The sequence below is a fragment of the Camelus bactrianus genome, chromosome 18 (assembly GCF_048773025.1).
Source record: "Camelus bactrianus isolate YW-2024 breed Bactrian camel chromosome 18, ASM4877302v1, whole genome shotgun sequence".
Classification (NCBI taxonomy): domain Eukaryota; kingdom Metazoa; phylum Chordata; class Mammalia; order Artiodactyla; family Camelidae; genus Camelus; species Camelus bactrianus.
The window spans coordinates 28,290,783-28,311,725 of record NC_133556.1 but is presented as its reverse complement, the minus strand read 5'-3'; the positions used below and the strand labels follow the sequence as shown (position 1 = coordinate 28,311,725).

General features: G+C 51.7%; 2 protein-coding genes across 4 annotated transcripts; one reads left to right on the top strand and one right to left on the bottom strand.

Moving 5' to 3' along the window:
* Positions 1-1,065: 1,065 nt before the first annotated feature.
* Positions 1,066-4,231, bottom strand: LOC105062365 (tryptase-2-like). Of its 3 annotated transcripts, none has more exons than XM_045510243.2 (6): positions 3,634-4,152; positions 3,400-3,435; positions 3,036-3,207; positions 2,663-2,928; positions 1,508-1,671; positions 1,066-1,432 (listed from the first exon to the last, which is right to left on the bottom strand). In XM_045510243.2, exons 1-6 carry the CDS (start codon positions 3,851-3,853, stop codon positions 1,268-1,270), a joined length of 1,023 nt encoding a protein of 340 aa, XP_045366199.1. In that variant the 5' UTR covers positions 3,854-4,152; the 3' UTR covers positions 1,066-1,267. The 3 variants fall into 3 exon arrangements, 2 of the variants coding, with proteins under 2 accessions (XP_045366199.1, XP_010944915.2); XM_010946613.3 differs by having other exon boundaries at positions 3,375-3,435; positions 3,634-3,776; XR_006721828.2 differs by lacking the exon at positions 1,066-1,432 and having other exon boundaries at positions 1,534-1,671; positions 2,564-2,928; positions 3,634-4,231.
* A 14,065-nt stretch (positions 4,232-18,296) lies between these two features.
* LOC105064937 (tryptase-like) lies at positions 18,297-20,923 on the top strand. Its single transcript, XM_074346621.1, has 6 exons — positions 18,297-18,343; positions 18,542-18,602; positions 18,770-18,941; positions 19,061-19,326; positions 20,318-20,481; positions 20,557-20,923. The coding sequence occupies exons 2-6, from the start codon at positions 18,542-18,544 to the stop codon at positions 20,719-20,721; spliced, it is 828 nt and encodes a 275-aa protein (XP_074202722.1). The 5' UTR covers positions 18,297-18,343; the 3' UTR covers positions 20,722-20,923.
* Positions 20,924-20,943: the final 20 nt, after the last annotated feature.

Here is a 20,943-nt window from a genome sequence, read left to right as displayed (position 1 = left end):
GCTAGTCTAGGTGGTGGGAGGTGCCTTCAGGGGCCCTACCTGGCTGAGGCCAGGGCCTATTTGCTCTGACCCAGCTGAGCAGTGAATCCCAACATAGGGCCCGAGGGCTGCCCAGCAGGTGTGGGGGTGGGGTGCTGGGGCTCCCTCTGGTGGACACATGGGGACCTGCAGGAGCTCGAGGTGTAGGCTGTCCCTGCAGGGTGGGCTTGGGGAACATGGCTGGACCTGGAGCTCTAGGGTTTTCAGACCCTCCTGCATGTGACCTTGGCCTCAGTTCCTACGGGGAAAAGACACTGAGCTTGGCCAGACCCAGGGCTGCTGTCCTGTTCTTTCCCCAGGGCCAACATGTGGCCTACCCGCTCCGTCACCTTATCAGGGAGGGGTCATGGGTCAAGGGTCAGAGGACAGGAAGGCGGAAGAGCCAACTAGGCTCTGTGTAGAAGCAGCGATGTGGGCCAGTCACAGCGGCCACAGCCCTCACCCACCTGACCAAGACGCCTGCAACCAGGTACTGTTCCCTGGTCAACTAAAGGTCCTCTGTGTCAGGCTGTGTGCAGAGTAAGGTGAGACCAGGATGCCAGGGAGTCAAGGAGTCCCCTTCCTCCACCTTTCCCACCTGGACTCACCTAGCAGGCACCCGAGGGCCCCCAACACACAGCATGTCCCGCCAATGGGGGCCGCCCCCGGGGCCAAGTAGTCATGGCTACAGGTCTCTGGGAGGGTGGGGCAGGGGGACTGGGGGGCATGTAGAGATTCTGGGGAAGGGGACAGGCTGCAGAGAAACAGAGCGACCTGGGTGTGGGAGCAATGCTTTGAATCTTGACCCCGTTTCTGGGACCTGTTGCCCCTAGAATCACCTAAATGGCCTGTGTCGCTTTCTGTGTTACAAACCCTGATGCCACTCACCAAAGAGACATAAGCCAGTGTGCTGAGAAGTGAGCCCTGGGGACAACGGACAGAGGCTGGGGCCATGCCCACAGCAAGGCCCGGGGCTCAGGGGCCGTGCCCTGACCCCTTCCCTCTCCCTCAGTGACACCTGTAGCCAGAAACACAGCGAACACCATGTCTGCTCACGATGCACTTTAATGAGGATTAGTAATCCCTGCCTGCACCCTGGGCCAGGCAGGGAGGGGCTCAGGGCAGGTGGGTCAGCACAGGGGGCAAGGGCAGGTGTGGGTATGGCACCACCCCAGCAGGAAGTAGTGGTGTGGGGACAGCAGGGGCCTGACTTCTCCGCCAACCCCGGTGACAGCCCCCAGGACCGGGCTCAGGGCTTCTTGGGGACGTACTGGTAGATCCAGTCCAAGTAGGAGGTGACACGGGTGTAGACGCCTGGCCTTTCAGTCTGAGCACAGCCTTCACCCCAGCTGACCACGCCTGCCTGCAGCCAGGTGCCCTTCGTCTTGCAGACCAGGGGCCCTCCAGAGTCACCCTGCGAGGGGAGGGAGTGGTCAGACTTGGCTTCGTGGCCCCTGAGGCTGTGGGCTGCAGGGGAGAGGCGGCCCACCTGGCAGGAGTCGTGTCCTTCTCTCCCGGCACAGAGCATGTCGTCGAGGATAATTGGGAAGTCGTCTGCGGTGGAGAGGCCAGCGTGGTACTGCTCGTCACAGACGCTGTTTTCCACGATGGGCACCTGCACTTGCTTCAGGGGAAACGGCGGTGGCAGGGGCTCTGGGGTGAGAAGAGAGGGAGGATGAGGAAGCCTAGGGGTGGGGCCGACTCAGCCAAGCCTGTCACTGACACCGAGGGGCGGGGGGGCGGGGGTCCAGGCAGGACTGAGGAGCCTGGCTGAGGCCTCTTCTGTTCCAGGGCCTGGTGTCTCCCAGGACACCCAGGGATGAGCCCTTTCCCTTTCATGGCTGGACCTGATCCTTGGCCTCATTTAAGGCCCATTCAGGGAAGGGAAAGGCGCAGGGGTCCTGGGGTTGGCAGCACCGCAGCCCAATCTCCCCTCGGCTCCGCAGCCTCCAGTGTGAGTGGGGGCCGGGATCTTGGGTTCCCCCCAGGCCTGCCTCCTGGCCAGCCTCTGGCGCCAGACTCAGTTTCCCACTTTGTGTAGGGGCATTGGGGCACAATGCTGCATCGTCAGCGGACCTCGAGCAGTGACCTGTTTGGGTTACTTTTGCAGGACCCTGAGGACACATTTCAGGGCTACTGTTCATGCTAAATGTCCCCAAGGCTTGGCCCTGAATTGTGAATAAAGGGGCACAAGACTGTTCGAGAGAAGTGGAGGCGGTGCTGGAGGGGTGAGACCAAGCTGCACCCAACCCCACCCTCACACCTCTGTCTCCTTGTCCACGGGCACAGGGACAAGATGCACGCCGCCCCGTTTAGCGGTTAGTGGTAATAGTAAGACACTTTCTGTGTGTGGTTTTTCTCTTTCCTCACATCATATCCATGAAATACCAACTGTGACTGTGCCCATTTCATGCAAGGAGAAACTGAGGCACAGAGGTGCTGACTGACTTCCCCAGGCATCTAGAGCGGGGACCGGATCTGGTGGGCTCTTCGCACACACTGCCTCCCACCACCTCTCCTTCATCCCAGAGTCTTCCAACCCCACCTTATGAGTCAGCCCATCTTGACCCTGTTTCCCAGAGGAAACCCGAGAGGGTGAACTGCTATGTGACCAGCTCTATTAAAAGTTGTCCCTGGTGCTCACGTCCACTGGCCACATTGCCCCAGCCTGTCACCCAGCACTGTGACCCTGGACGGAAGGTCTCTGAGGCAGGGGGCAGGGGGACCGGATGGACGTGGCTGGAGATGTTCACAGGGTCCTCGAGCTCCAGCAGGGCGATGTCCGCCCCGTTCTCAACTATGTAGTAGTTGGGGTGGGGGATGATCTGGCTGACGGGCAGCAGCCTGTCCTGGTAGTAGAGGTGCTGCTCCCGCAGCTGCACCCTGAACCTTGCATGGGGTACTTTCATCCTAGGGAAAAAGGCACGTACTTAGGGGCTGAGCAGCCTCTGGGACACCCAGGACCGTGGCTGGAGCCCCAGGCCCACCCCTACATGTCAGACCCTGGGGAGACTCACCGTCCGATGCAGTGTGCCGCGGTCAGCACCCACTGGGGGTGGATCAGGGAGCCCCCGCAGATGTGTTGCCAGTACTGATGCTTGACTCTCAGGCTCACCTGCCAGGGCCACATGTTCCAAGGGGCCTCATGACCCCCAATGATGCCCGCTCTCTCCAAAGCCTGGCCTGGGACTGGGGAAGGAAGCACCTTCAGGACAGGACCCAGCCTGGCCACTGGGCTCAGGTCTCCCCTGTGCCAGCACAACCCTGGGCTTCTCTGAACCCACCCACCCAAGGCCGGGCCTGTGCGGGGTTGGGGTGAGGGGACCGAGATGAATGAGCCCGGGATCAGGACTCACCAGGGGCCGAGTGGACCAGGCTCACCAGGAGGGGCAGTGCCAGCACCAGTAGACTGGGCATCTGGAAGGAGCAAGGAGGGGCAGCAGGAGCGTGGCTGAGGGTCTCCAGGGTGGAGGGTGCAGCTAGAGGCGGGGTCACCCGGGGATCAGGGGGTCAGACCAGGCTAGGGGTCTGGGTTCTCAGTGCTCCAGATCTGAGGTGCGGACACCCTGCTCCACAGTGTCACCCAGATGTCGGGGTCCTGGTGGGGCTCCTCACCTTGGCCTGTCCCTGCTGCTTTTCCCCAGCCGGGCTTCCCCCACCCATTTATCCTTACAGAGCAAGACAGGGTCGGAGGAGGGGTGCTGGCCCTCCAATCCAGAGTGGAGGAAGTGGATGACTCAGACCCAGGGCCCAAGTCCCCCTGCCTGGAAGGAGCCCTGCCGCCTTGGCCCCGGACGGTAGCCCCGCGTCCTCCCTGAGGTCCGACAACGTCCATCTCCGGGTGTTATCTGAACAGTTAACGCTGCAATCGGCGGAACCTTGTTATCTGGGGATCTGAGCACCATCAGCAGAGGGACAGGCAGATGGAAGTGATGGGGAGATAGCAGGAGAGCCCAGTGCCAGCTTCCCTTGGACACTCCTCTACCGGGCCCTGCCACCACTGTCCTCTACCCTGCAAGGCCAGGGTGACCCTTGTTCCTCCCTGTCCACCCACTTCACCTCCTCACTGCTCTCTGGGCCTGCTGGCCATCTGGGGCCTCCAGCCCACGTCCCCACCTTGCAGCTTCCTGGACCCCTGCTTCCCCCAACACTGCCATCTGGGTGGACTCTCCTGTACCCAGGGACACCTCGCCCTGCCTGGGCACTAGCCTTGCTCTGGGACCTGCCTCTCCCTGGCCGGTTTCAGCACGAGCTGTCCCAGGTGACCAAGCACTCAGCCCTGCCCCTCTCCAGATTTCGGGTTAGTTGTTTGCCCCGTAACCTCAAATCTCTAAAGGAATCAAGGAAATGTACTCATTTGCAGCTCATCTGGGGTATGAGCAACGCCCTTTCTGGCTGCAATCATCTCTGAGTCGACCCAGCGTTCGTGTCTGATGTGAGGTCAGGCCCAGGCTGATTTCTCCATAGAGGAATCTAGTTGGCTCAGCGTATTTTTGAAAAACCATCTTTTACCCACTGAATCACATGTTATCTTTCTCAAAAATCACCTGGATTTGTGTAAGTCTATTTCAGTTCCATGGATTTTTAACGAGAGCACATTGTCTTGATTAGTTTACTGAGAATCTCAGTTCATCACAAATGGCTGTTGAAGTTTTTAGAATTCTTTCTTTGCATCTAAGAAAATGATCACAATTTTACTGTTTTAGTTTGTTAATTAGACTGAGTTATCTTGATTGATTTTCACCTATTAAACCAACCATATATTCTTGGAATGAATTGTACTTGGCCGTGATGTGTCATTCTTTTTGTTTATTTTGGGGGTGGAAATTAGTTATATAGTTCCCTTTTTTCTAATTTTTTAACACCTTTAGTGTGATATGATTCCTGTATAGTAAACAACACGTCTTTCAGATGTACAGTTTGATGAATTCTGATTGATAGACACACCAATGAAACCACCTGCACAATCACGATAGCCAACATGTCTGTCACTTCACAAGAGGTGCAAATTTTTCAATTTCCCAATTTATCCCTTCCCACCTCCTTTACTCCCTGGTAACCATAAATTTCATCTCTATGTCTGTGAGTCTGTTTCTTTTTTGTAGAGAAGTTCATTTGTGTCCTTTTGTTTTGGATTCCACATATAAGCGGTATCATATGGTATTTTTCTTTCTCTTTCTGACTTAGTTCACTTAGAATGACAATCTCCAGGTCCATCCATGCGGCTGCAAATGGCATTAATTTATTCTTTTTTATGACTGAATAGAATTCCACTGCATATATACTACATCTTTATCTGTTGATGGACACTTGGGAAGTTTCTACGTCTTGGCTACTGTAAATAGTGCTGCTGTGAGCATTGGAGTGCATGTGTCTTTTTAAATTATATTTTCCTCCAGATATATGCCCAGGAGTGGGAGTGCTGGATCATATGTTAAGTTTATCTTTAGTTTTTGGAGGAACATCCATAATGTCCTCCATAGTGGCTGCACCAATTTACATTCCCACCAACAGTGTAGGAGGGTTCCCTTTTCTCCACACCCTCTCCAGCATTTATCGTTTGTGGACTTTTTAATGATGGCCATTCTGACTGCTGTGAGATGATATCTCATTGTTTTTATTTGCATTTCTGTAACAATTAGTGCTGTTCAGCATCTTTTCAGGTACTTCTTGGCCATCCGGATGTCTTCTTTGGAGAAATGCCTATTCAGGTCTTCTGTCCATTTTTTTTAATCATTTTTTTATTGAGTTATACTCATTTTACAATGTTGTGTCAAATTCCAGTGTAGAGCACAATTTTTCAGTTCTGCATGAACATACATATATTCATTGTCACATTTTTTTTCGCTGTGAGCTACCACAAGATCTTGTATATATATCCCTGTCTTATACAGTATAATCTTGTCTATCTATTCTGCATATGCCTGTCAGTATCTACAAATTTTGAAATCCCAGTCTGTCCCTTCCCACCCCGTGTCCCCTTGGCAACCACAAGTTTGTATTTTAAGTCTATGAGTCTGTTTCTGTTTTGTATTTATGTTCATTTTTTTTTTTTTTAGATTCCACATATAAGCTAGCTCATGTGGTATTTTTCTTTCTCTTTCTGGCTTACTTCACTTAGAATAACATTCTCCATGGACATCCATGTTGCTGCAAATGGCATTATGTTGTCATTTTTATGGCTGAACAGTATTCCATTGTATAAATATACCACCTCTTCTTCGTTATCCAGTCATCTGTTGATGGACATTTAGTCTATTTCAATGTCTTGGCTATTGTAAATAGTGCTGCTATGAACATTGAGGTGCAGGTGTCTTTTTGAAGTGGGGTTCATTCTGGATATATGCCCAGGAGCGGGATTACTGGGTCATATGGTAAGTCTATTCTTATTCTTTTGAGGAATCTCCATACTGTTTTCCACAGTGGCTGCACCAAACTACTTTCCCACCAGCAGTGTAGGAGGCTTCCCTTTTCTCCACAGCCTCTCCAGCATTTGTCATTTGTGGACTTTTGAATGATGGCCATTCTGACTGGTGTGAGGTGATACGTCATTGTAGTTTCGATTTGCATTTCTCTGACAATTAGTGATGTTGAGCATCATTTCAGGTGCTCGTCGGCAATCCGGATGTCTTCTTTGGAGAAATGCCTCTTCAGGTCTTCTGGCCATTTTTTGATTGGATTCCCTTTTTTTTTTTTTTTTTTTTTTTTTTTTGATATTAAGCTGTATGAGCTGTTTCTATATTTTGGAAATTAGTCCTTTGTCAGCTGCATCATTTGCAAATATTTTCTCCCATTCTATAAGTTGTCTTTTCATTTTGTTGATGGTATCCTTAGCTGTGCAAGAGCTTTTAAGTTTAATTAGATCCCATTTGTTTATTTTTGCATTTAATTCCATTATTCTAGGAGTTGGTTTGAAAAAAATACTGCTGTGATTTATGTCAGTGAGTGTTCTGCCTGGGTTTTCCTCTAGGAGTTTTATAGTGTCTGGTCTTGCATTTAGGCCTTTAATCCATTTTGAGTTTATTTTTGTATATGGTGCTAGAAAGTGTTCTAATTTCAGGCCTTTACAGGCAGCTGTCCAGTTTTTCCAGCACGATGTGTTGAAGAGACTGTTTTTGTCTCTATGGTATATTCTTGCCTCCTTTGTCATAGATTAATTGATCATAAGTGTGTGGGTTTATTTCTGGACTTTCTGTCTTTTTCCGTTGCTCTGTGTGTCTGTTTTTTGTGCCAGCGCCATACTGGTTTGATTATTGTAGCTTTGTAGTATAGTCTGAAGTCAGGGAGTGTCATTCTCCCAACTCCATTCTCCTTTTCAAAGGCTGCTTTGGCTTTTCAGGGTCTTTTGTGTTTCCATACAAATTTTAACATGTTTTGTTTCAGCTCTATGAGAAATGTCATTGGTAATTTGACAGGGATTGCATTGAATCTGTATATTGCCTTGGGTAGGATGGCCATTTTAACAGTATTGATTCTTCCAATCCAAGAACACAGTATATCTTTCCATCTGTTTATGTTGTGTTCAATTTCTTTCCTCAGGGTCATCGTTTTTGGGGTACAGGTCTTTTGCCTCCTTGGCTAAGTTTATCCCAGCTATTTGATTCTTTCTGGTGTGATGGTAAATGGGATTGTTTCCTTAATTTCTTTTTCTGCTATTTTGTTGTTAGTGTATAGAAATGCAAGTGATTTCTGCATATTAATTTTGTATCCTTCAACTTTACCAAATTCATTGATGAGCTCGAGCACTTTTCTGGTTGCTTCCTTAGGATTTTCTACATATAATATCATATCATCCATGAGCAGTTACGGTTTTCCTTCTTCTTTTCTGGTTAGGATTCCTTTCATTTCTTTTTCTTCTCTGATTGCTATGGCTACGACTTCCAAAATTATGTTGAAGAAATGTGGCAAGAGCAGGCATCCTTGTTTTGTTCCTGATCTTAGAGGGAATGCTTTCAGCTCTTCACCATTAAGTATGATGTTAGCTGTGGGTTTGTCATAGATGGCCTTTATTATGTTGAGATATGGTCCCTCTATGCCCACTTTTGGGAGAATTTGTATGATAAATGGATGTTGAATTTTATCAAAAGCTTTATCTGCATCTATTCAGATGATCATATGGTTTTTATTCTTCAATTTGTTAATGTGCTGTATCACATTGATTTGCGGATATTGAAAAATCTTTGCATCTCTGGGACAAATCCCACTTGATCATGCTGTGTGATCTCTTTAACGCATTGTTGGATTCGATTTGCTAATATTTTGTTGAGGATTTTGGCATCTGTATTCATAACTGATATGGGCCTCTAATTTTCTTTTTTGTGTTATCTTTGCCTGGTTTTGGTGTCAGGGTGATGGCGGCCTCATAGAATGAGTTCAGAAGTGTTCCTTCCTCTGAAATTTTTGGAATGCTTTCAGAAAGATAGGATAGGTGTTGACTCTTCTCTAAATGTTTGGTAGAATATGCCTGTGAAGCCATCTGGTCCTGGACTTTTGTTGTTGTTGGGAGTTTAAAACTTACTGACTCAAATTTAGTCCTGCTAATTGTCTATTCATATTTTCTACTTCTTCTTGTTTCACTCTTAACAAATTGGAGCTTTCTATGAACTTATCCATTTCTTCTAGGTTGTTCTTTTGTCGGTGTGTGGTTGCTCATAGTGGCCTCTTGTGATGCCTTGTATTTCTGTGGTGTCAGTTGTGACTTCTCCTTTTTCATTTCTGATTTTGTTTATTTGGGTCCTCTCCTTTTTTTTCTTGATGAGTCTGACTTAAATTTTATCAATTTTGTTTAGCTTTTCAAAGAACCAGCTTTTAATTTTATACAGCTTTCCTATCTTTTTAGTCTCTATGTCATTTATTTCTGCTCTGATCTTTATTATATCTTTTCTTCTTGTAACTTTGGGTTTTGTTTGTTCTGCTTTCTCTAGCTGCTGCAGGTGTAAGGTTAGGTTGCTTATTTCAGAGTTTTCTTGTTTCCTGCAGTAGGCTTGTATCACTATAAACTTCCCTCTTAGAACTGCTTTTGTTGTGTCCCAGAGGTTTTGGATCATTGTGTTCTTGTTTTCATCTGTCTCAAAGCATTTTTTTAATTTCCTCTTTGATTTCTTCAGTGATCCGTTGGTTGTTTGGTAGCATATTGTTTAGCCTCCACATGTTTGCAGTTTTCCCAGTTTTTCCCTTGTAGTTGATGTCTAACTTCACAGCACTGTGGTCAGAAGAGGTGCCTGGTATGATTTCAATTTTCTTAAACGTACTGAGGCTTGATTTGTGGGCCAGCATGTGATCAATTCTGGAGAAAGTTCTGTGTACAAAGAGAAGAATGTGTATTCTGTTGCTTTCAAATGGAATGTTCTATAGATGTCAATTAAGTCCATCTGGTCTAATGTGTCATTTAGGGCCTGTATTTCCTTATTGACTTTCTGTCTGGATGATCTGTCCATTGGTGTAAGTGGGACGTCAAGGTCCCCCACTATTATTGTGTTATTGTCTATTTCTCCTTTTATGTCTGTTAACAATTGCTTTATATATTGAGGTGCTCCTATGTTGGGTGCATATATATTTATAATTGTTATATCTTCTTTCTTGATTGATCCCTTGACCATCATGTAGTGTCCTTGTCTCTTGTAACAGTCTTCATTTTAAGATCTCCTTTGTCTTATATAAGTATTACTACTCCAGCTTTCTTTTGGTTTCCATTTGTGTGGAATATTTTTTCCATCCCTTCACTTTCAGCCTCATGTGTCTGTAGCTCTGAAGTGGGTCTCTTGTAGACAGCGTGTATATGGATCTTGTTTTTCAATCCATTCAGCCAGTCTATGTCTTTTGGTTGGAGCATTTAATCCATTTACATTTAAGGCAGTTATCAATATGTATGCTCTTGTTGCCATTTTGTTAATTCTTTGGGGTTTGTTTTGTAGATTTTTTGTGTGTCTGTTTTGTGGGGGGGGGTTTCTTTTTCTTTTTCTTTTTTTTTCTTTTTTCTTTTTGTTCTCCTTTCTTGTGGCACTAAAATCAAGTATTGGGAAGGTCTGTTCCTCCTGGAAGTTCAAGGGGAGAATCTCTTTCCTAACTTTCCCAGCTGCTAGAGGCACTGTCTCCCTGGGCTCCTGGCCCCTCCTCCAACTGCAAAGCCATGCGTGCATCTCTCTGACTCTGCTTCTGTCTTCATGGCTCCTTCTGACCTCAGCTGGGAAAGAGTCTGTGACTTTTAAGAACTTGGGACGTTGTTGGGCCTATCAACTAATCCAGAATAACCTCCCATCTCCAGGCCGGGACCTTAGCGCATCTGCAAAGCCCTGTCAGTGGGTGCCATCTCAGTTTTGGGGGTTAGGATGAGGACATTGTGGAGGGGCCATCCTTCTGTCCCTACATGTGTAATGGGGTGCAGGTGGGTAAAAGGGTCCCCGGTGTTGGAGGTGAATCAAGCCAAGACAGGTGGCTGGGCTGTGACCCAGACTGTCCCTCCAGGCCTGGTTGACCACGGCAGGTCCCCTCTTTGGAGGCCACCTTCCCAGGTGTGCAGCCTTCACAGGGTCACTGCAGACCCCACACACAGAGGTGGTGACCTGTCATTCTTATTTGTCATCAGATCAAATGTGGAACACACATTTTTGAGCCTCAGCTCCAGGCCAGGTGCTGGCTGGAAGGAGACAAATCTGGGCCCCACCCAGAAGCCACGTCCTAGTAGGGTTCCGGGCACCCCCACCCCCACCACTGTGCCTCAGTCTCCCCCAACCAAAGAGGGGAGCACTGACCGAACGGGTCTCTGAGGGGACCCCCCAAGCATGGGCGTAGGAGTTGGGCAGGGAGCTGGGGTGGGAAACAGGGGCAGGAAAGTCCCAGCCCCTCCCAGGGACCCTAATCAGCTGAGTCATCAGGCCCTGACAGGACAGAGGACAGTTAGGAACGGGCGGCCCCAGGCTGAGCAGCTGGTGCTGTGCCCATCTGATCTGTGGTGGAGACCATGGGACCCAGGAGCAGGTGGGGGGACAGGGACCTTGGAGAGAGGGTTTGGCAGAGAGACTCCAGTCATGGGGACCTGTATTATCTCCACTGGGCTCAGTCTGGGCCTCAAACTGTATTTCTTTTTTTTTTTAATATCAATTTTAAAAATAGTTTTAAGTTTATAGAGAAATTGCAAAGGCAGTATAGACATACCCATATACTCCACACCCAAGCTCCTCTCTTACTTAAACAGTTTACATCAGTAGGGGTCAGTCAATTAATTATGAATGGCTATGATGCATTATATTAACTACACTACACAGTTTACTCACACTTCCTTACTTTCCCCCTAGTGTCCTCTTTCTGCCCCAGGCTCCCGTCCCGGTCCCTCGTGGCATTTAACTGCCTTGTCTCCCTGGGCTCCTCTGGGCTGGGACAGAGTCTCGGACTCCAGGGTCATCAATGTGTGTTTCCTGCCTCAGTCCCAGAATCAGTCCCACAATCATTTCTCCAAGGAGACTGGGTCCTTTTACTGGAGAAGGACTTAGAGGCCCCAATCCAGGCACGGGGTGTGCTCGCTGCTCTTGCGTTGTCATCGACCCGAGGTACCCTCGGCTGACAGCGCGAGGATGTGTTGTGTGTCCTAACTGCTGTGTATACGCGTATCCATGATATCTTTAAGTGCATCCATCTGTGTCTACATGAGGCTAAACAGGACCTCAGACTCCGGTCTCCACCATCAGCACAGGGGTCCCTCCATGCTCCGCCTCTGCTGACCTGAAACCTCCCGCCCAAAAGCGAGAAGCCCGGCTCCCACGGCAGTCACTGGACGGCAATGTGGGAACCACTCCCTGCGCCATGTAGGGACTGACTTCATCAACAGAGTGTGTGCTGTGTACAGAGACTCAGGCATCACCGTGTCCCCAGGGAGGTGATGTCCCACGTATATGACTCTGTGGGTTGTCCTGCCACCATTGCCCTCGGGTCTGGTTGCAGGGCTGCACCTTAGGAGGTTGATCCCTCACCGGATGATGGACTTCTGGCTGTATCCTATTGGGGGCCATATCAACAAAGCTGCCATGAACTATGCCGTTTAAGTCTTTAGGTGGACGGCTCAGCTTGCTTTGACTATTTCCCCACACAAGAGGATTCCCTGCTCCAGTCACATCCATCCCATCCCCTCTCAGGGCCTGGGGATACTCAGAAACCACGACCCGGTGATGGGTGATGCTGAGACTCTGGGGGTTTTTCTGGGACAGAGCTGGAGAATGCGTGTACACACACACGCACGCACACATGGGCTCACACGTGAGCTCACACGCACACACGTGTGCACAATCACACGTGCGCTCACACACGAGCACACATGTATAGCCACAGTCGCATGCACACGCGTGCACACCCAAAAGCACACATGTGCACACACGTGAGCACACACGGGCTCACACAGCCCACATCTATAGTTCTCTCCCTGCACTGAAACCACCATCTCGGCTCAGAGGTGGGAGAGGAGAGGACGGTGTGACCACAGCAAGACCATCCAGTGTTTCACGGTGGGTGTGGCAGTGTCTCCCTTTAATCTGCACCTTCCTCATGAGTGAGCAGGTGCCTCTTCTCACATGCTTCTTGGTGGCTGTTCACCAGGTGGAGGGTCTGCACCAGCTGCTGCCCTTTTTAATCACCTTGGCTGTCGTCCCAGGCAGTTGTAGGGGTTCCTTCCTCCCTCTCTCCCTCCTTCTACATGTGGGCACAAGTCCTTTAGCAGATATAGGTATTGTGTATATTCCTCTCCGCTTGATGGATAAAGTTTCATTTCCTTAAAAGTGTCGCTCGAAGGGCAGCTTGTAAATTTTGGCCAAGTCCCAGTTACCACCTTTCTCCTGTGTCCATTAGTGCTTTTTGAGTCCCCTCTGCCTTTCGCCAGGCTGGCAAGAGGTTCTGCTATGGTTTCTCCTAGGTGTCTTACAGGGTTAATGTCTGCATTTAAGTCTAGGATCCACTCTGAACTGATTTTTATATGTCATGGGGTAAGCACTGAGGCTTGTGTCTTTTCCCGTACAGATTACACAGCTGTTCCAGAAACGAGTGTTAAGGCCATCCTTTCCCTGTCTGGAAAGCAACTGATCATGTATGTGTGGGTCTCTTACTGGGCTGTGATTTTATTCATCTGCACATTACCCTACACTAATACGGCACACTCTCTGGTTACTGTAGCATTATATTAAGTCATCAAGGGCTCGTGTGCAGTTCACACTGTGCGTCGATGCCTGGGGTCCCATATGTGGCTTCGTGTCTGGGCGAATCCACAAAGCATACCCGCTTCCCCCATGCCTCTACATCTTGTCCCCTCCCCAGAGCCCCTGCCCCACCCCCTAGAGTGGACGGAGACTTGTTCCAGGACCAGCTGACCCAGAGTGTGGTCCCCATCGGCCCAACATCCTCCATGCCTGGGGCTCTGGGGATGCCTTCCAGGTGAGCCTAGGTGGGTGAATTGGAGGATGGGGACTCCTCAACTCTGCGGCATCCTGGTCCTCACCCAACACTTCCCCAAAGACGAGCAGGAGGGCTTCTGCTTGGCCAGGGAGAGTACCTGGCAACAGGCAGCGTGGTGAGCTGGGTGAGGGCTGTGCAAGCCCCTCTGACTCCCCTGTCCTGGTCTCTGCAGGGCCTGGGTTGGCTCTCCAGCCCTCCTGGCCCTCCCACCCTCCAACTCTTGACCCATGACCCCTCCCTAGCACGGGCACGGAGGGCGTGAGCCACACGCTGGGCCTGGAAGGAGGACCGCTGCAGCAGCCCTGGGTCCAGCCCAGCTCAGTGTCTTCTCCCCGTGGGAACTGAGGCCGAGGTCACACGCAGGAGGGTCTGCAGACCCCAGAGCTCCAGATCTAGCTGGGCACCCCACGCTCACCCTGCATGGCTGCTGGCTCCTCTCAGGCTATTACCTAGACCCGGTAAGCAGGTAAGGGGTGGGAGGAAGCCAGCCCCTCCCCCTGCACCTGCCCAGCCCCATCTGGCAGGTGCTAAGGGGCCTCTGCTTTGCACAGCCAGGCGCTTCCCCTAGTGGACACACAGGGGACGGGGGGACTCCGGAGGGAGCTGGGCTCAGGACAGAAATAAACCTGCTTTATTCCTGGGTGACATGATCGCATACATAGAAGAGTCGGAGTCTTCTACAAACCCCGGAATAAGCGAATCTGGTGAGGCTGTGAGACACAAAATCAATATGCGGAAAATACTGTGTTCCTAAATATCACCCACCCATGAAAATCATACTACTACTTGCCATAGAATTAAAAACAAACCAACAAAATCTAGTTATTCATTTAAAGAAAGGTGTGCGAAGTCTCTACACCAGAAAGTACGAGGCATCGCTGAGAAAAAGCTTTAAAGCCCTAAAGAGATAGGGATATGTCATGTTTCTGGACTAACAGATCAGTTCGACCCATTTTGACTTAGAGTGTCAGGAAATCCAAGTCAACATCCCATCAGCCTTCCTTCTTGCAGACATTGACAGTCTGATTCTAAAATTAATATGAAAATGTGAAGAACCTGGAAGAGCCAAGACAATTTTGAGGAAAAAGGCAATGATGCCCCACCCATGCTCTCCAACTTCAAAACAGTCTAGAGTTATCGTAACTAAGGCGGTGCGTTGGGGAAGGACGCACGCACAGATAAAAGGAACAGAACAGAGCAGATAGAGATCCAAAAATGACAGGGCCACCTGATTAACGAGAACAATGTCACCGATACTGAATGGGTAACGGGTGGCCTCTTCAATAAATGGTGCTGGGCTGATAAGATAAGCATGTGGGGAGAAGTGAGACTTGGGCTCCCCTTCACATCAGACACAAAGATTAATCCGAGATGGTTTATGTGAAGTGTGGGTGTTGATACTATGAAGCTTGCAAAGCAAAGCAGGACAGTATCTGCATTACTGTGGAATTGTTCCCACCATGAAGGGCAGTGGGCTACCAGCGCACCCACCGCCCCGGGTGAACCTCAGCACTGATCCACTGAGCACACGAGGCAATTCGGCACGGACGGCGGTCCGTGCTCAGTGCTAGGACCAGCAAAACTGCCTATGGTGGCAAAATGATGACAGCGGCTGCCTCCGGGGGTGGAGGAGGGTCTTGACTAGGAGACGTGAGCAAACATTCCGGGTGATGACAATGTTGGATATCTTGTTTTGGGTGGTGATTTCACAGGTGCTACAGTCGTCGAACCGCATTGAATTCGGTTGTATGTCAGCATATCTCAGTCTACAAATCCATATGTGTGTGTATATAGACTTCGGGTTTCTGCTCGGACAGGTAGACAGCTTGGAAGTTGCTGCTTCTGTCCTAACAACGAGAAAATGCAGAACACACTGAAAGGCAAGGGAAGCCCCATTGGAGGTCACAGGGCAAACCACTGTCCCCAAACTGGAGAGATGGATGATCAGAGAGAAGCTTGCACGGTGAGCAGAAGCTGTGCAGCCTGAGAACAGGCACAGAGCAGTTGTTGGACACTCAGCCTGGGCGGGGGAGGGTCCCAGTCTCCTGGGGTGCCAGTCTTGGGGATGCTTGCACTTTGATGGGTTTTCCCTCCAGGAGCTCCACCAGGCTGTCAGGGAGAAGATCTGAGAAACAACCCTTCAGGCTTCAGGCAGAAGGAGGAGAAATAACCCATGAGAAATGCACCCAGAGCTTTCTGTTCTCTGTCACAGAAGCCTGCCTTCAAGGAAAACCACGTTACCAGACCCAGGGCAGGACCGGTAGACCACTCAGCCGCCTCCAGCCTTCCTCTCAGCCCAGGGACCAAAGCCCACCAAAACACGGAGATTTGCTCATGGGATATGAGAGCCCTTCCCCAGCCTCATCCACAGGGTTCGGGCATATTAACACTGGATCACAGCTGGGAGGACTCTGCACGTGGATTCTATTTGAGGAAAATCTTCCAGGGAAACCAAAGGCAACAGGAGAGGCACAACCAGGACACCAGAGAAGTATGAAGCCTCACAAACAGTGGACACAGCCCAAGGCCAGCCAGGTAAACATAAATCCTCACACGAAACACCTATTTACCTCCTGTTAGCTGGTACATCGTGTCCACTTTCCTCCAAAATATCACAAAGCACGCTAAAAGGCAATAAAGGCAGTCGGAAGTGACAAAGCAAGCAATAAAGCCAGACCCCGACATGGCAGAGACTGGGAACTGTCAGACTGAGACCTTAAAATAGCTATGATCACATGCTCAGGCCGCTAATGGAAAAAGTGAACGCCATGCAGGAACAGATGGGTAATGTAATTTCTTTTCATGCTTGGTAACTTTTTAACTTATTGCACATTGTGGCAAAATACACGTAACATGAACTTTACCATTTTAGCCATTTTCTGTGTCCAGTTCAGCAGTGTAAAATGCATTCACCTTGCTGTAAGCCTCTCTCCAGAACTGCTTTCCTCTTACAAAACTGAAGCTCTGTCCGGATTAAACAACCCCTCCCCCAGCCCGTGGCACCCAACTTTCTACTTTCTGTCTCTATGAATTTGACACCTCTAGGGACCTCATGCGAGCAGAATCATATAGAATTTGTCCTCTTGTGTCTATGCCTGGTGGCTTTAAATTGGATGCCAGACCTGGTGTCCACTGTGTGCTTGGTGGCTGCATTTTGCTATGTGAGCTGAAAGACTGTGAGGCTGTATTCCGGCATTCCGTTAAGTAATCTGGAATCCCTCAGATCCTTCTGAGGCTTGCTTACAAACTTTCTTAGGGTGGGTCCAGAGAAGCCGTTACTCTACGGCTAATTCCACTCCAATGCGAAGATGACAGGACTTTGCCAGTGCAGGGTCTTAGGAGGTTTCTCCGATCGACCGGCAGAACATGACATATTCCCAGCCTTGTGTGAGCTCCAGGAATCCATCTGCCTGCTCCCCTCAGATGGATCTCATCCCTGACCTCCTTCCTGACGTTGATGCTTTCCTCCCAGGCATTCGGAGGACGCCACTGGACCCCTCTGTGGGTTTCTGCAACCCGCTGTGCACAAGGACCTCCTCCCTGGAGTTCTGGCTGCCTTTGCCTTCCCACCCTGCGCTGGGGCCTGGAAGCTGCCTCCAGGGGAGGCTGTGGTCATTGTACATCTCCCCTCATCCTTATCCTTCTCTCAGGGACAGCCCCGTGCTGCCTCTCAAGTGTGTCAGTAATCGGTATTTCATGTACGAGGGGCTTCAACTTTTTGTTACTACTTTATTGCAGAGTGAGGAGGTTGTCCTTAAGAACTAAGGATACTCACCTTGTGAAATTCCTCTCGAGGACCAAGGTGGGGTCTGTTAACTCCTTCCAATCACCTAGTTCCCTCCCACCTGCTATGGCCCCACAAGGGGAGGATCCAGGGCCTCTCTGATTAGTCCAATATTAGCAAATCAGAGCCTTCACATCCACCAGCTACTGATTGGTCCTCCTCCCAGACCTCAGACCTTTTTTTGGAGGTGCGGGCCCTCTGCCCTCCCAAAGCCCAGCCTTGTACCCTGCAAGCCTTGGGCACCAGGATGTCACCCTGTTGTCCCTACACCATCACCAACACCACCCACTGTGGGCTTCTGGGATCCCATCTCCGTCCATCTGGTGGACCAGATGCAGCACCTGGATGCCCTGGGGCAAGTTTGTTAAGAGAATGAGTAAGGAATAAAATCTGCTAGAGGGAGGCCTGAGATGGCGCTGGACAGACTGCCAATCTCTAAGGGTGTGATCCCTTAAGAAATCCAGTTGAGTACACCTCTGGAGTGTGAAGAGACACACCCAGGGACAGGGAGGCCCAAGAGCTAGGCTAGTGTCTCTGGTCAGGGTAGAAGCAGGGCAAGCTCCCCTGGGGTAAATGAGGGGCCACCCAGGTGGTGGTGTGTTGGGGAAGAAGGGATCCAGGAGGCCATGAGGTGACCAGAAGGCCCAGAGAACAGTGAGGAGGTGAAGTGAGTGGACAGGGAGGGACAATGGTCACCCTGGCCTTGCAGGGCTGGGGACAGTGCTGGCAGGGCCCGGTGGGGGAGTATCCAAGGGAAGCTGGCACCGGCCTCTCCTGCTGTCTCCCCATCACTTCCATCTGCCTGTTCCTCTGCTGATGGTACTCAGATCCCCAGATAACAAGGTTCCGCCGATTGCAGCGTTAACTGTTCAGATAACACCTGGAGATGGACGTTGTCGGACCTCAGGGAGGACGTGGGGCTACCGTCCGGGGCCGAGGGGGCAGGGCCCCTTCCAGGCAGGGGGACTTGGGCCCTGGGTCTGAGTCATCCACTTCCTCCACTCTGGATTGGAGGGCCAGCACCCCTCCTCCGACCCTGTCTTGCTCTGTAAGGATAAATGGGTGGGGGAAGCCCGGCTGGGGAAACAGCAGCAGGGACAGGCCAAGGTGAGGAGCCCCACCAGGACCCCGACATCTGGGTGACACTGTGGAGCAGGGTGTCCGCACCTCAGATCTGGAGCACTGAGAACCCAGACCCCTAGCCTGGTCTGACCCCCTGATCCCCGGGTGACCCCGCCTCTAGCTGCACCCTCCACCCTGGAGACCCTCAGCCACGCTCCTGCTGCCCCTCCTTGCTCCTTCCAGATGCCCAGTCTACTGGTGCTGGCACTGCCCCTCCTGGTGAGCCTGGTCCACTCGGCCCCTGGTGAGTCCTGATCCCGGGCTCATTCATCTCGGTCCCCTCACCCCAACCCCGCACAGGCCCGGCCTTGGGTGGGTGGGTTCAGAGAAGCCCAGGGTTGTGCTGGCACAGGGGAGACCTGAGCCCAGTGGCCAGGCTGGGTCCTGTCCTGAAGGTGCTTCCTTCCCCAGCCCCAGGCCAGGCCTTGGAGCGAGCAGGCATCGTAGGGGGGCATGAGGCCCCTGGGAGCAGGTGGCCCTGGCAGGTGAGCCTCAGATCAGGCAAGAAGTCCTGGCAACACATCTGCGGGGGCTCCCTGATCCACCCCAAGTGGGTGCTGACCGCAGCACACTGCATCGGACCGTGAGTCTCCCCGAGTCCTGGCATGTGGGGGCGGGCCTGGGGGTGGGCCTGGGGCTCCAGCCACACTCCTGGGTGTCCCAGAGGCTGCTCAGCCCCTGAGTAGGTGCCTCTCTCCCCAGGAAAATGGAGGACCCCACAAGGTTCAGGGTGCAGCTGCGGGAGCAGCACCTCTACTACCAGGACAGGCTGCTGCCCGTCAGCCGGATCATCCCCCACCCCAACTACTACACAGCTGAGAATGGGGCGGACATCGCCCTGCTGGAGCTCAAGGACCCCGTGAACATCTCCAGCCACGTCCATCCGGTCACCTTGCCCCCTGCCTCAGAGACATTCCCTCCAGGGTCACAGTGCTGGGTGACAGGCTGGGGCGACGTGGCCAGTAAACGTGAGCATTGAGGACAGCTGTTGGGAGTACTGGTCACATTGCAGTTCACCCTCTGGGGCTTCCTCTGGGAAACAGGGTCCAGATGGGCTGGCTCATGGGGTGGGGTTTGAAGACTCTGGGCAGAGGGAGAGTTGTTGGGACGCAGTTTGTGCCAAAAGCCCACCAGATCCAGTCCCTGCTCTAGATGCCTGGGGAAGTCAGTCAGCACCTCTGTGCCTCAGTTTCTCCTTGCATGAAATGGGCACAGTCACAGTTGGTATTTCATGGATATGATGTGAGGAAAGAGAAAAACCACACACAGAAAGTGTCTTACTATTACCACTAACCGCTAAACGGGGCGGCGTGCATCTTGTCCCTGTGCCCGTGGACAAGGAGACAGAGGTGTGAGGGTGGGGTTGGGTGCAGCTTGGTCTCACCCCTCCAGCACCGCCTCCACTTCTCTCGAACAGTCTTGTGCCCCTTTATTCACAATTCAGGGCCAAGCCTTGGGGACATTTAGCATGAACAGTAGCCCTGAAATGTGTCCTCAGGGTCCTGCAAAAGTAACCCAAACAGGTCACTGCTCGAGGTCCGCTGACGATGCAGCATTGTGCCCCAATGCCCCTACACAAAGTGGGAAACTGAGTCTGGCGCCAGAGGCTGGCCAGGAGGCAGGCCTGGGGGGAACCCAAGATCCCGGCCCCCACTCACACTGGAGGCTGCGGAGCCGAGGGGAGATTGGGCTGCGGTGCTGCCAACCCCAGGACCCCTGCGCCTTTCCCTTCCCTGAATGGGCCTTAAATGAGGCCAAGGATCAGGTCCAGCCATGAAAGGGAAAGGGCTCATCCCTGGGTGTCCTGGGAGACACCAGGCCCTGGAACAGAAGAGGCCTCAGCCAGGCTCCTCAGTCCTGCCTGGACCCCCGCCCCCCCGCCCCTCGGTGTCAGTGACAGGCTTGGCTGAGTCGGCCCCACCCCTAGGCTTCCTCATCCTCCCTCTCTTCTCACCCCAGAGCCCCTGCCACCGCCGTTTCCCCTGAAGCAAGTGCAGGTGCCCATCGTGGAAAACAGCGTCTGTGACGAGCAGTACCACGCTGGCCTCTCCACCGCAGACGACTTCCCAATTATCCTCGACGACATGCTCTGTGCCGGGAGAGAAGGACACGACTCCTGCCAGGTGGGCCGCCTCTCCCCTGCAGCCCACAGCCTCAGGGGCCACGAAGCCAAGTCTGACCACTCCCTCCCCTCGCAGGGTGACTCTGGAGGGCCCCTGGTCTGCAAGACGAAGGGCACCTGGCTGCAGGCAGGCGTGGTCAGCTGGGGTGAAGGCTGTGCTCAGACTGAAAGGCCAGGCGTCTACACCCGTGTCACCTCCTACTTGGACTGGATCTACCAGTACGTCCCCAAGAAGCCCTGAGCCCGGTCCTGGGGGCTGTCACCGGGGTTGGCGGAGAAGTCAGGCCCCTGCTGTCCCCACACCACTACTTCCTGCTGGGGTGGTGCCATACCCACACCTGCCCTTGCCCCCTGTGCTGACCCACCTGCCCTGAGCCCCTCCCTGCCTGGCCCAGGGTGCAGGCAGGGATTACTAATCCTCATTAAAGTGCATCGTGAGCAGACATGGTGTTCGCTGTGTTTC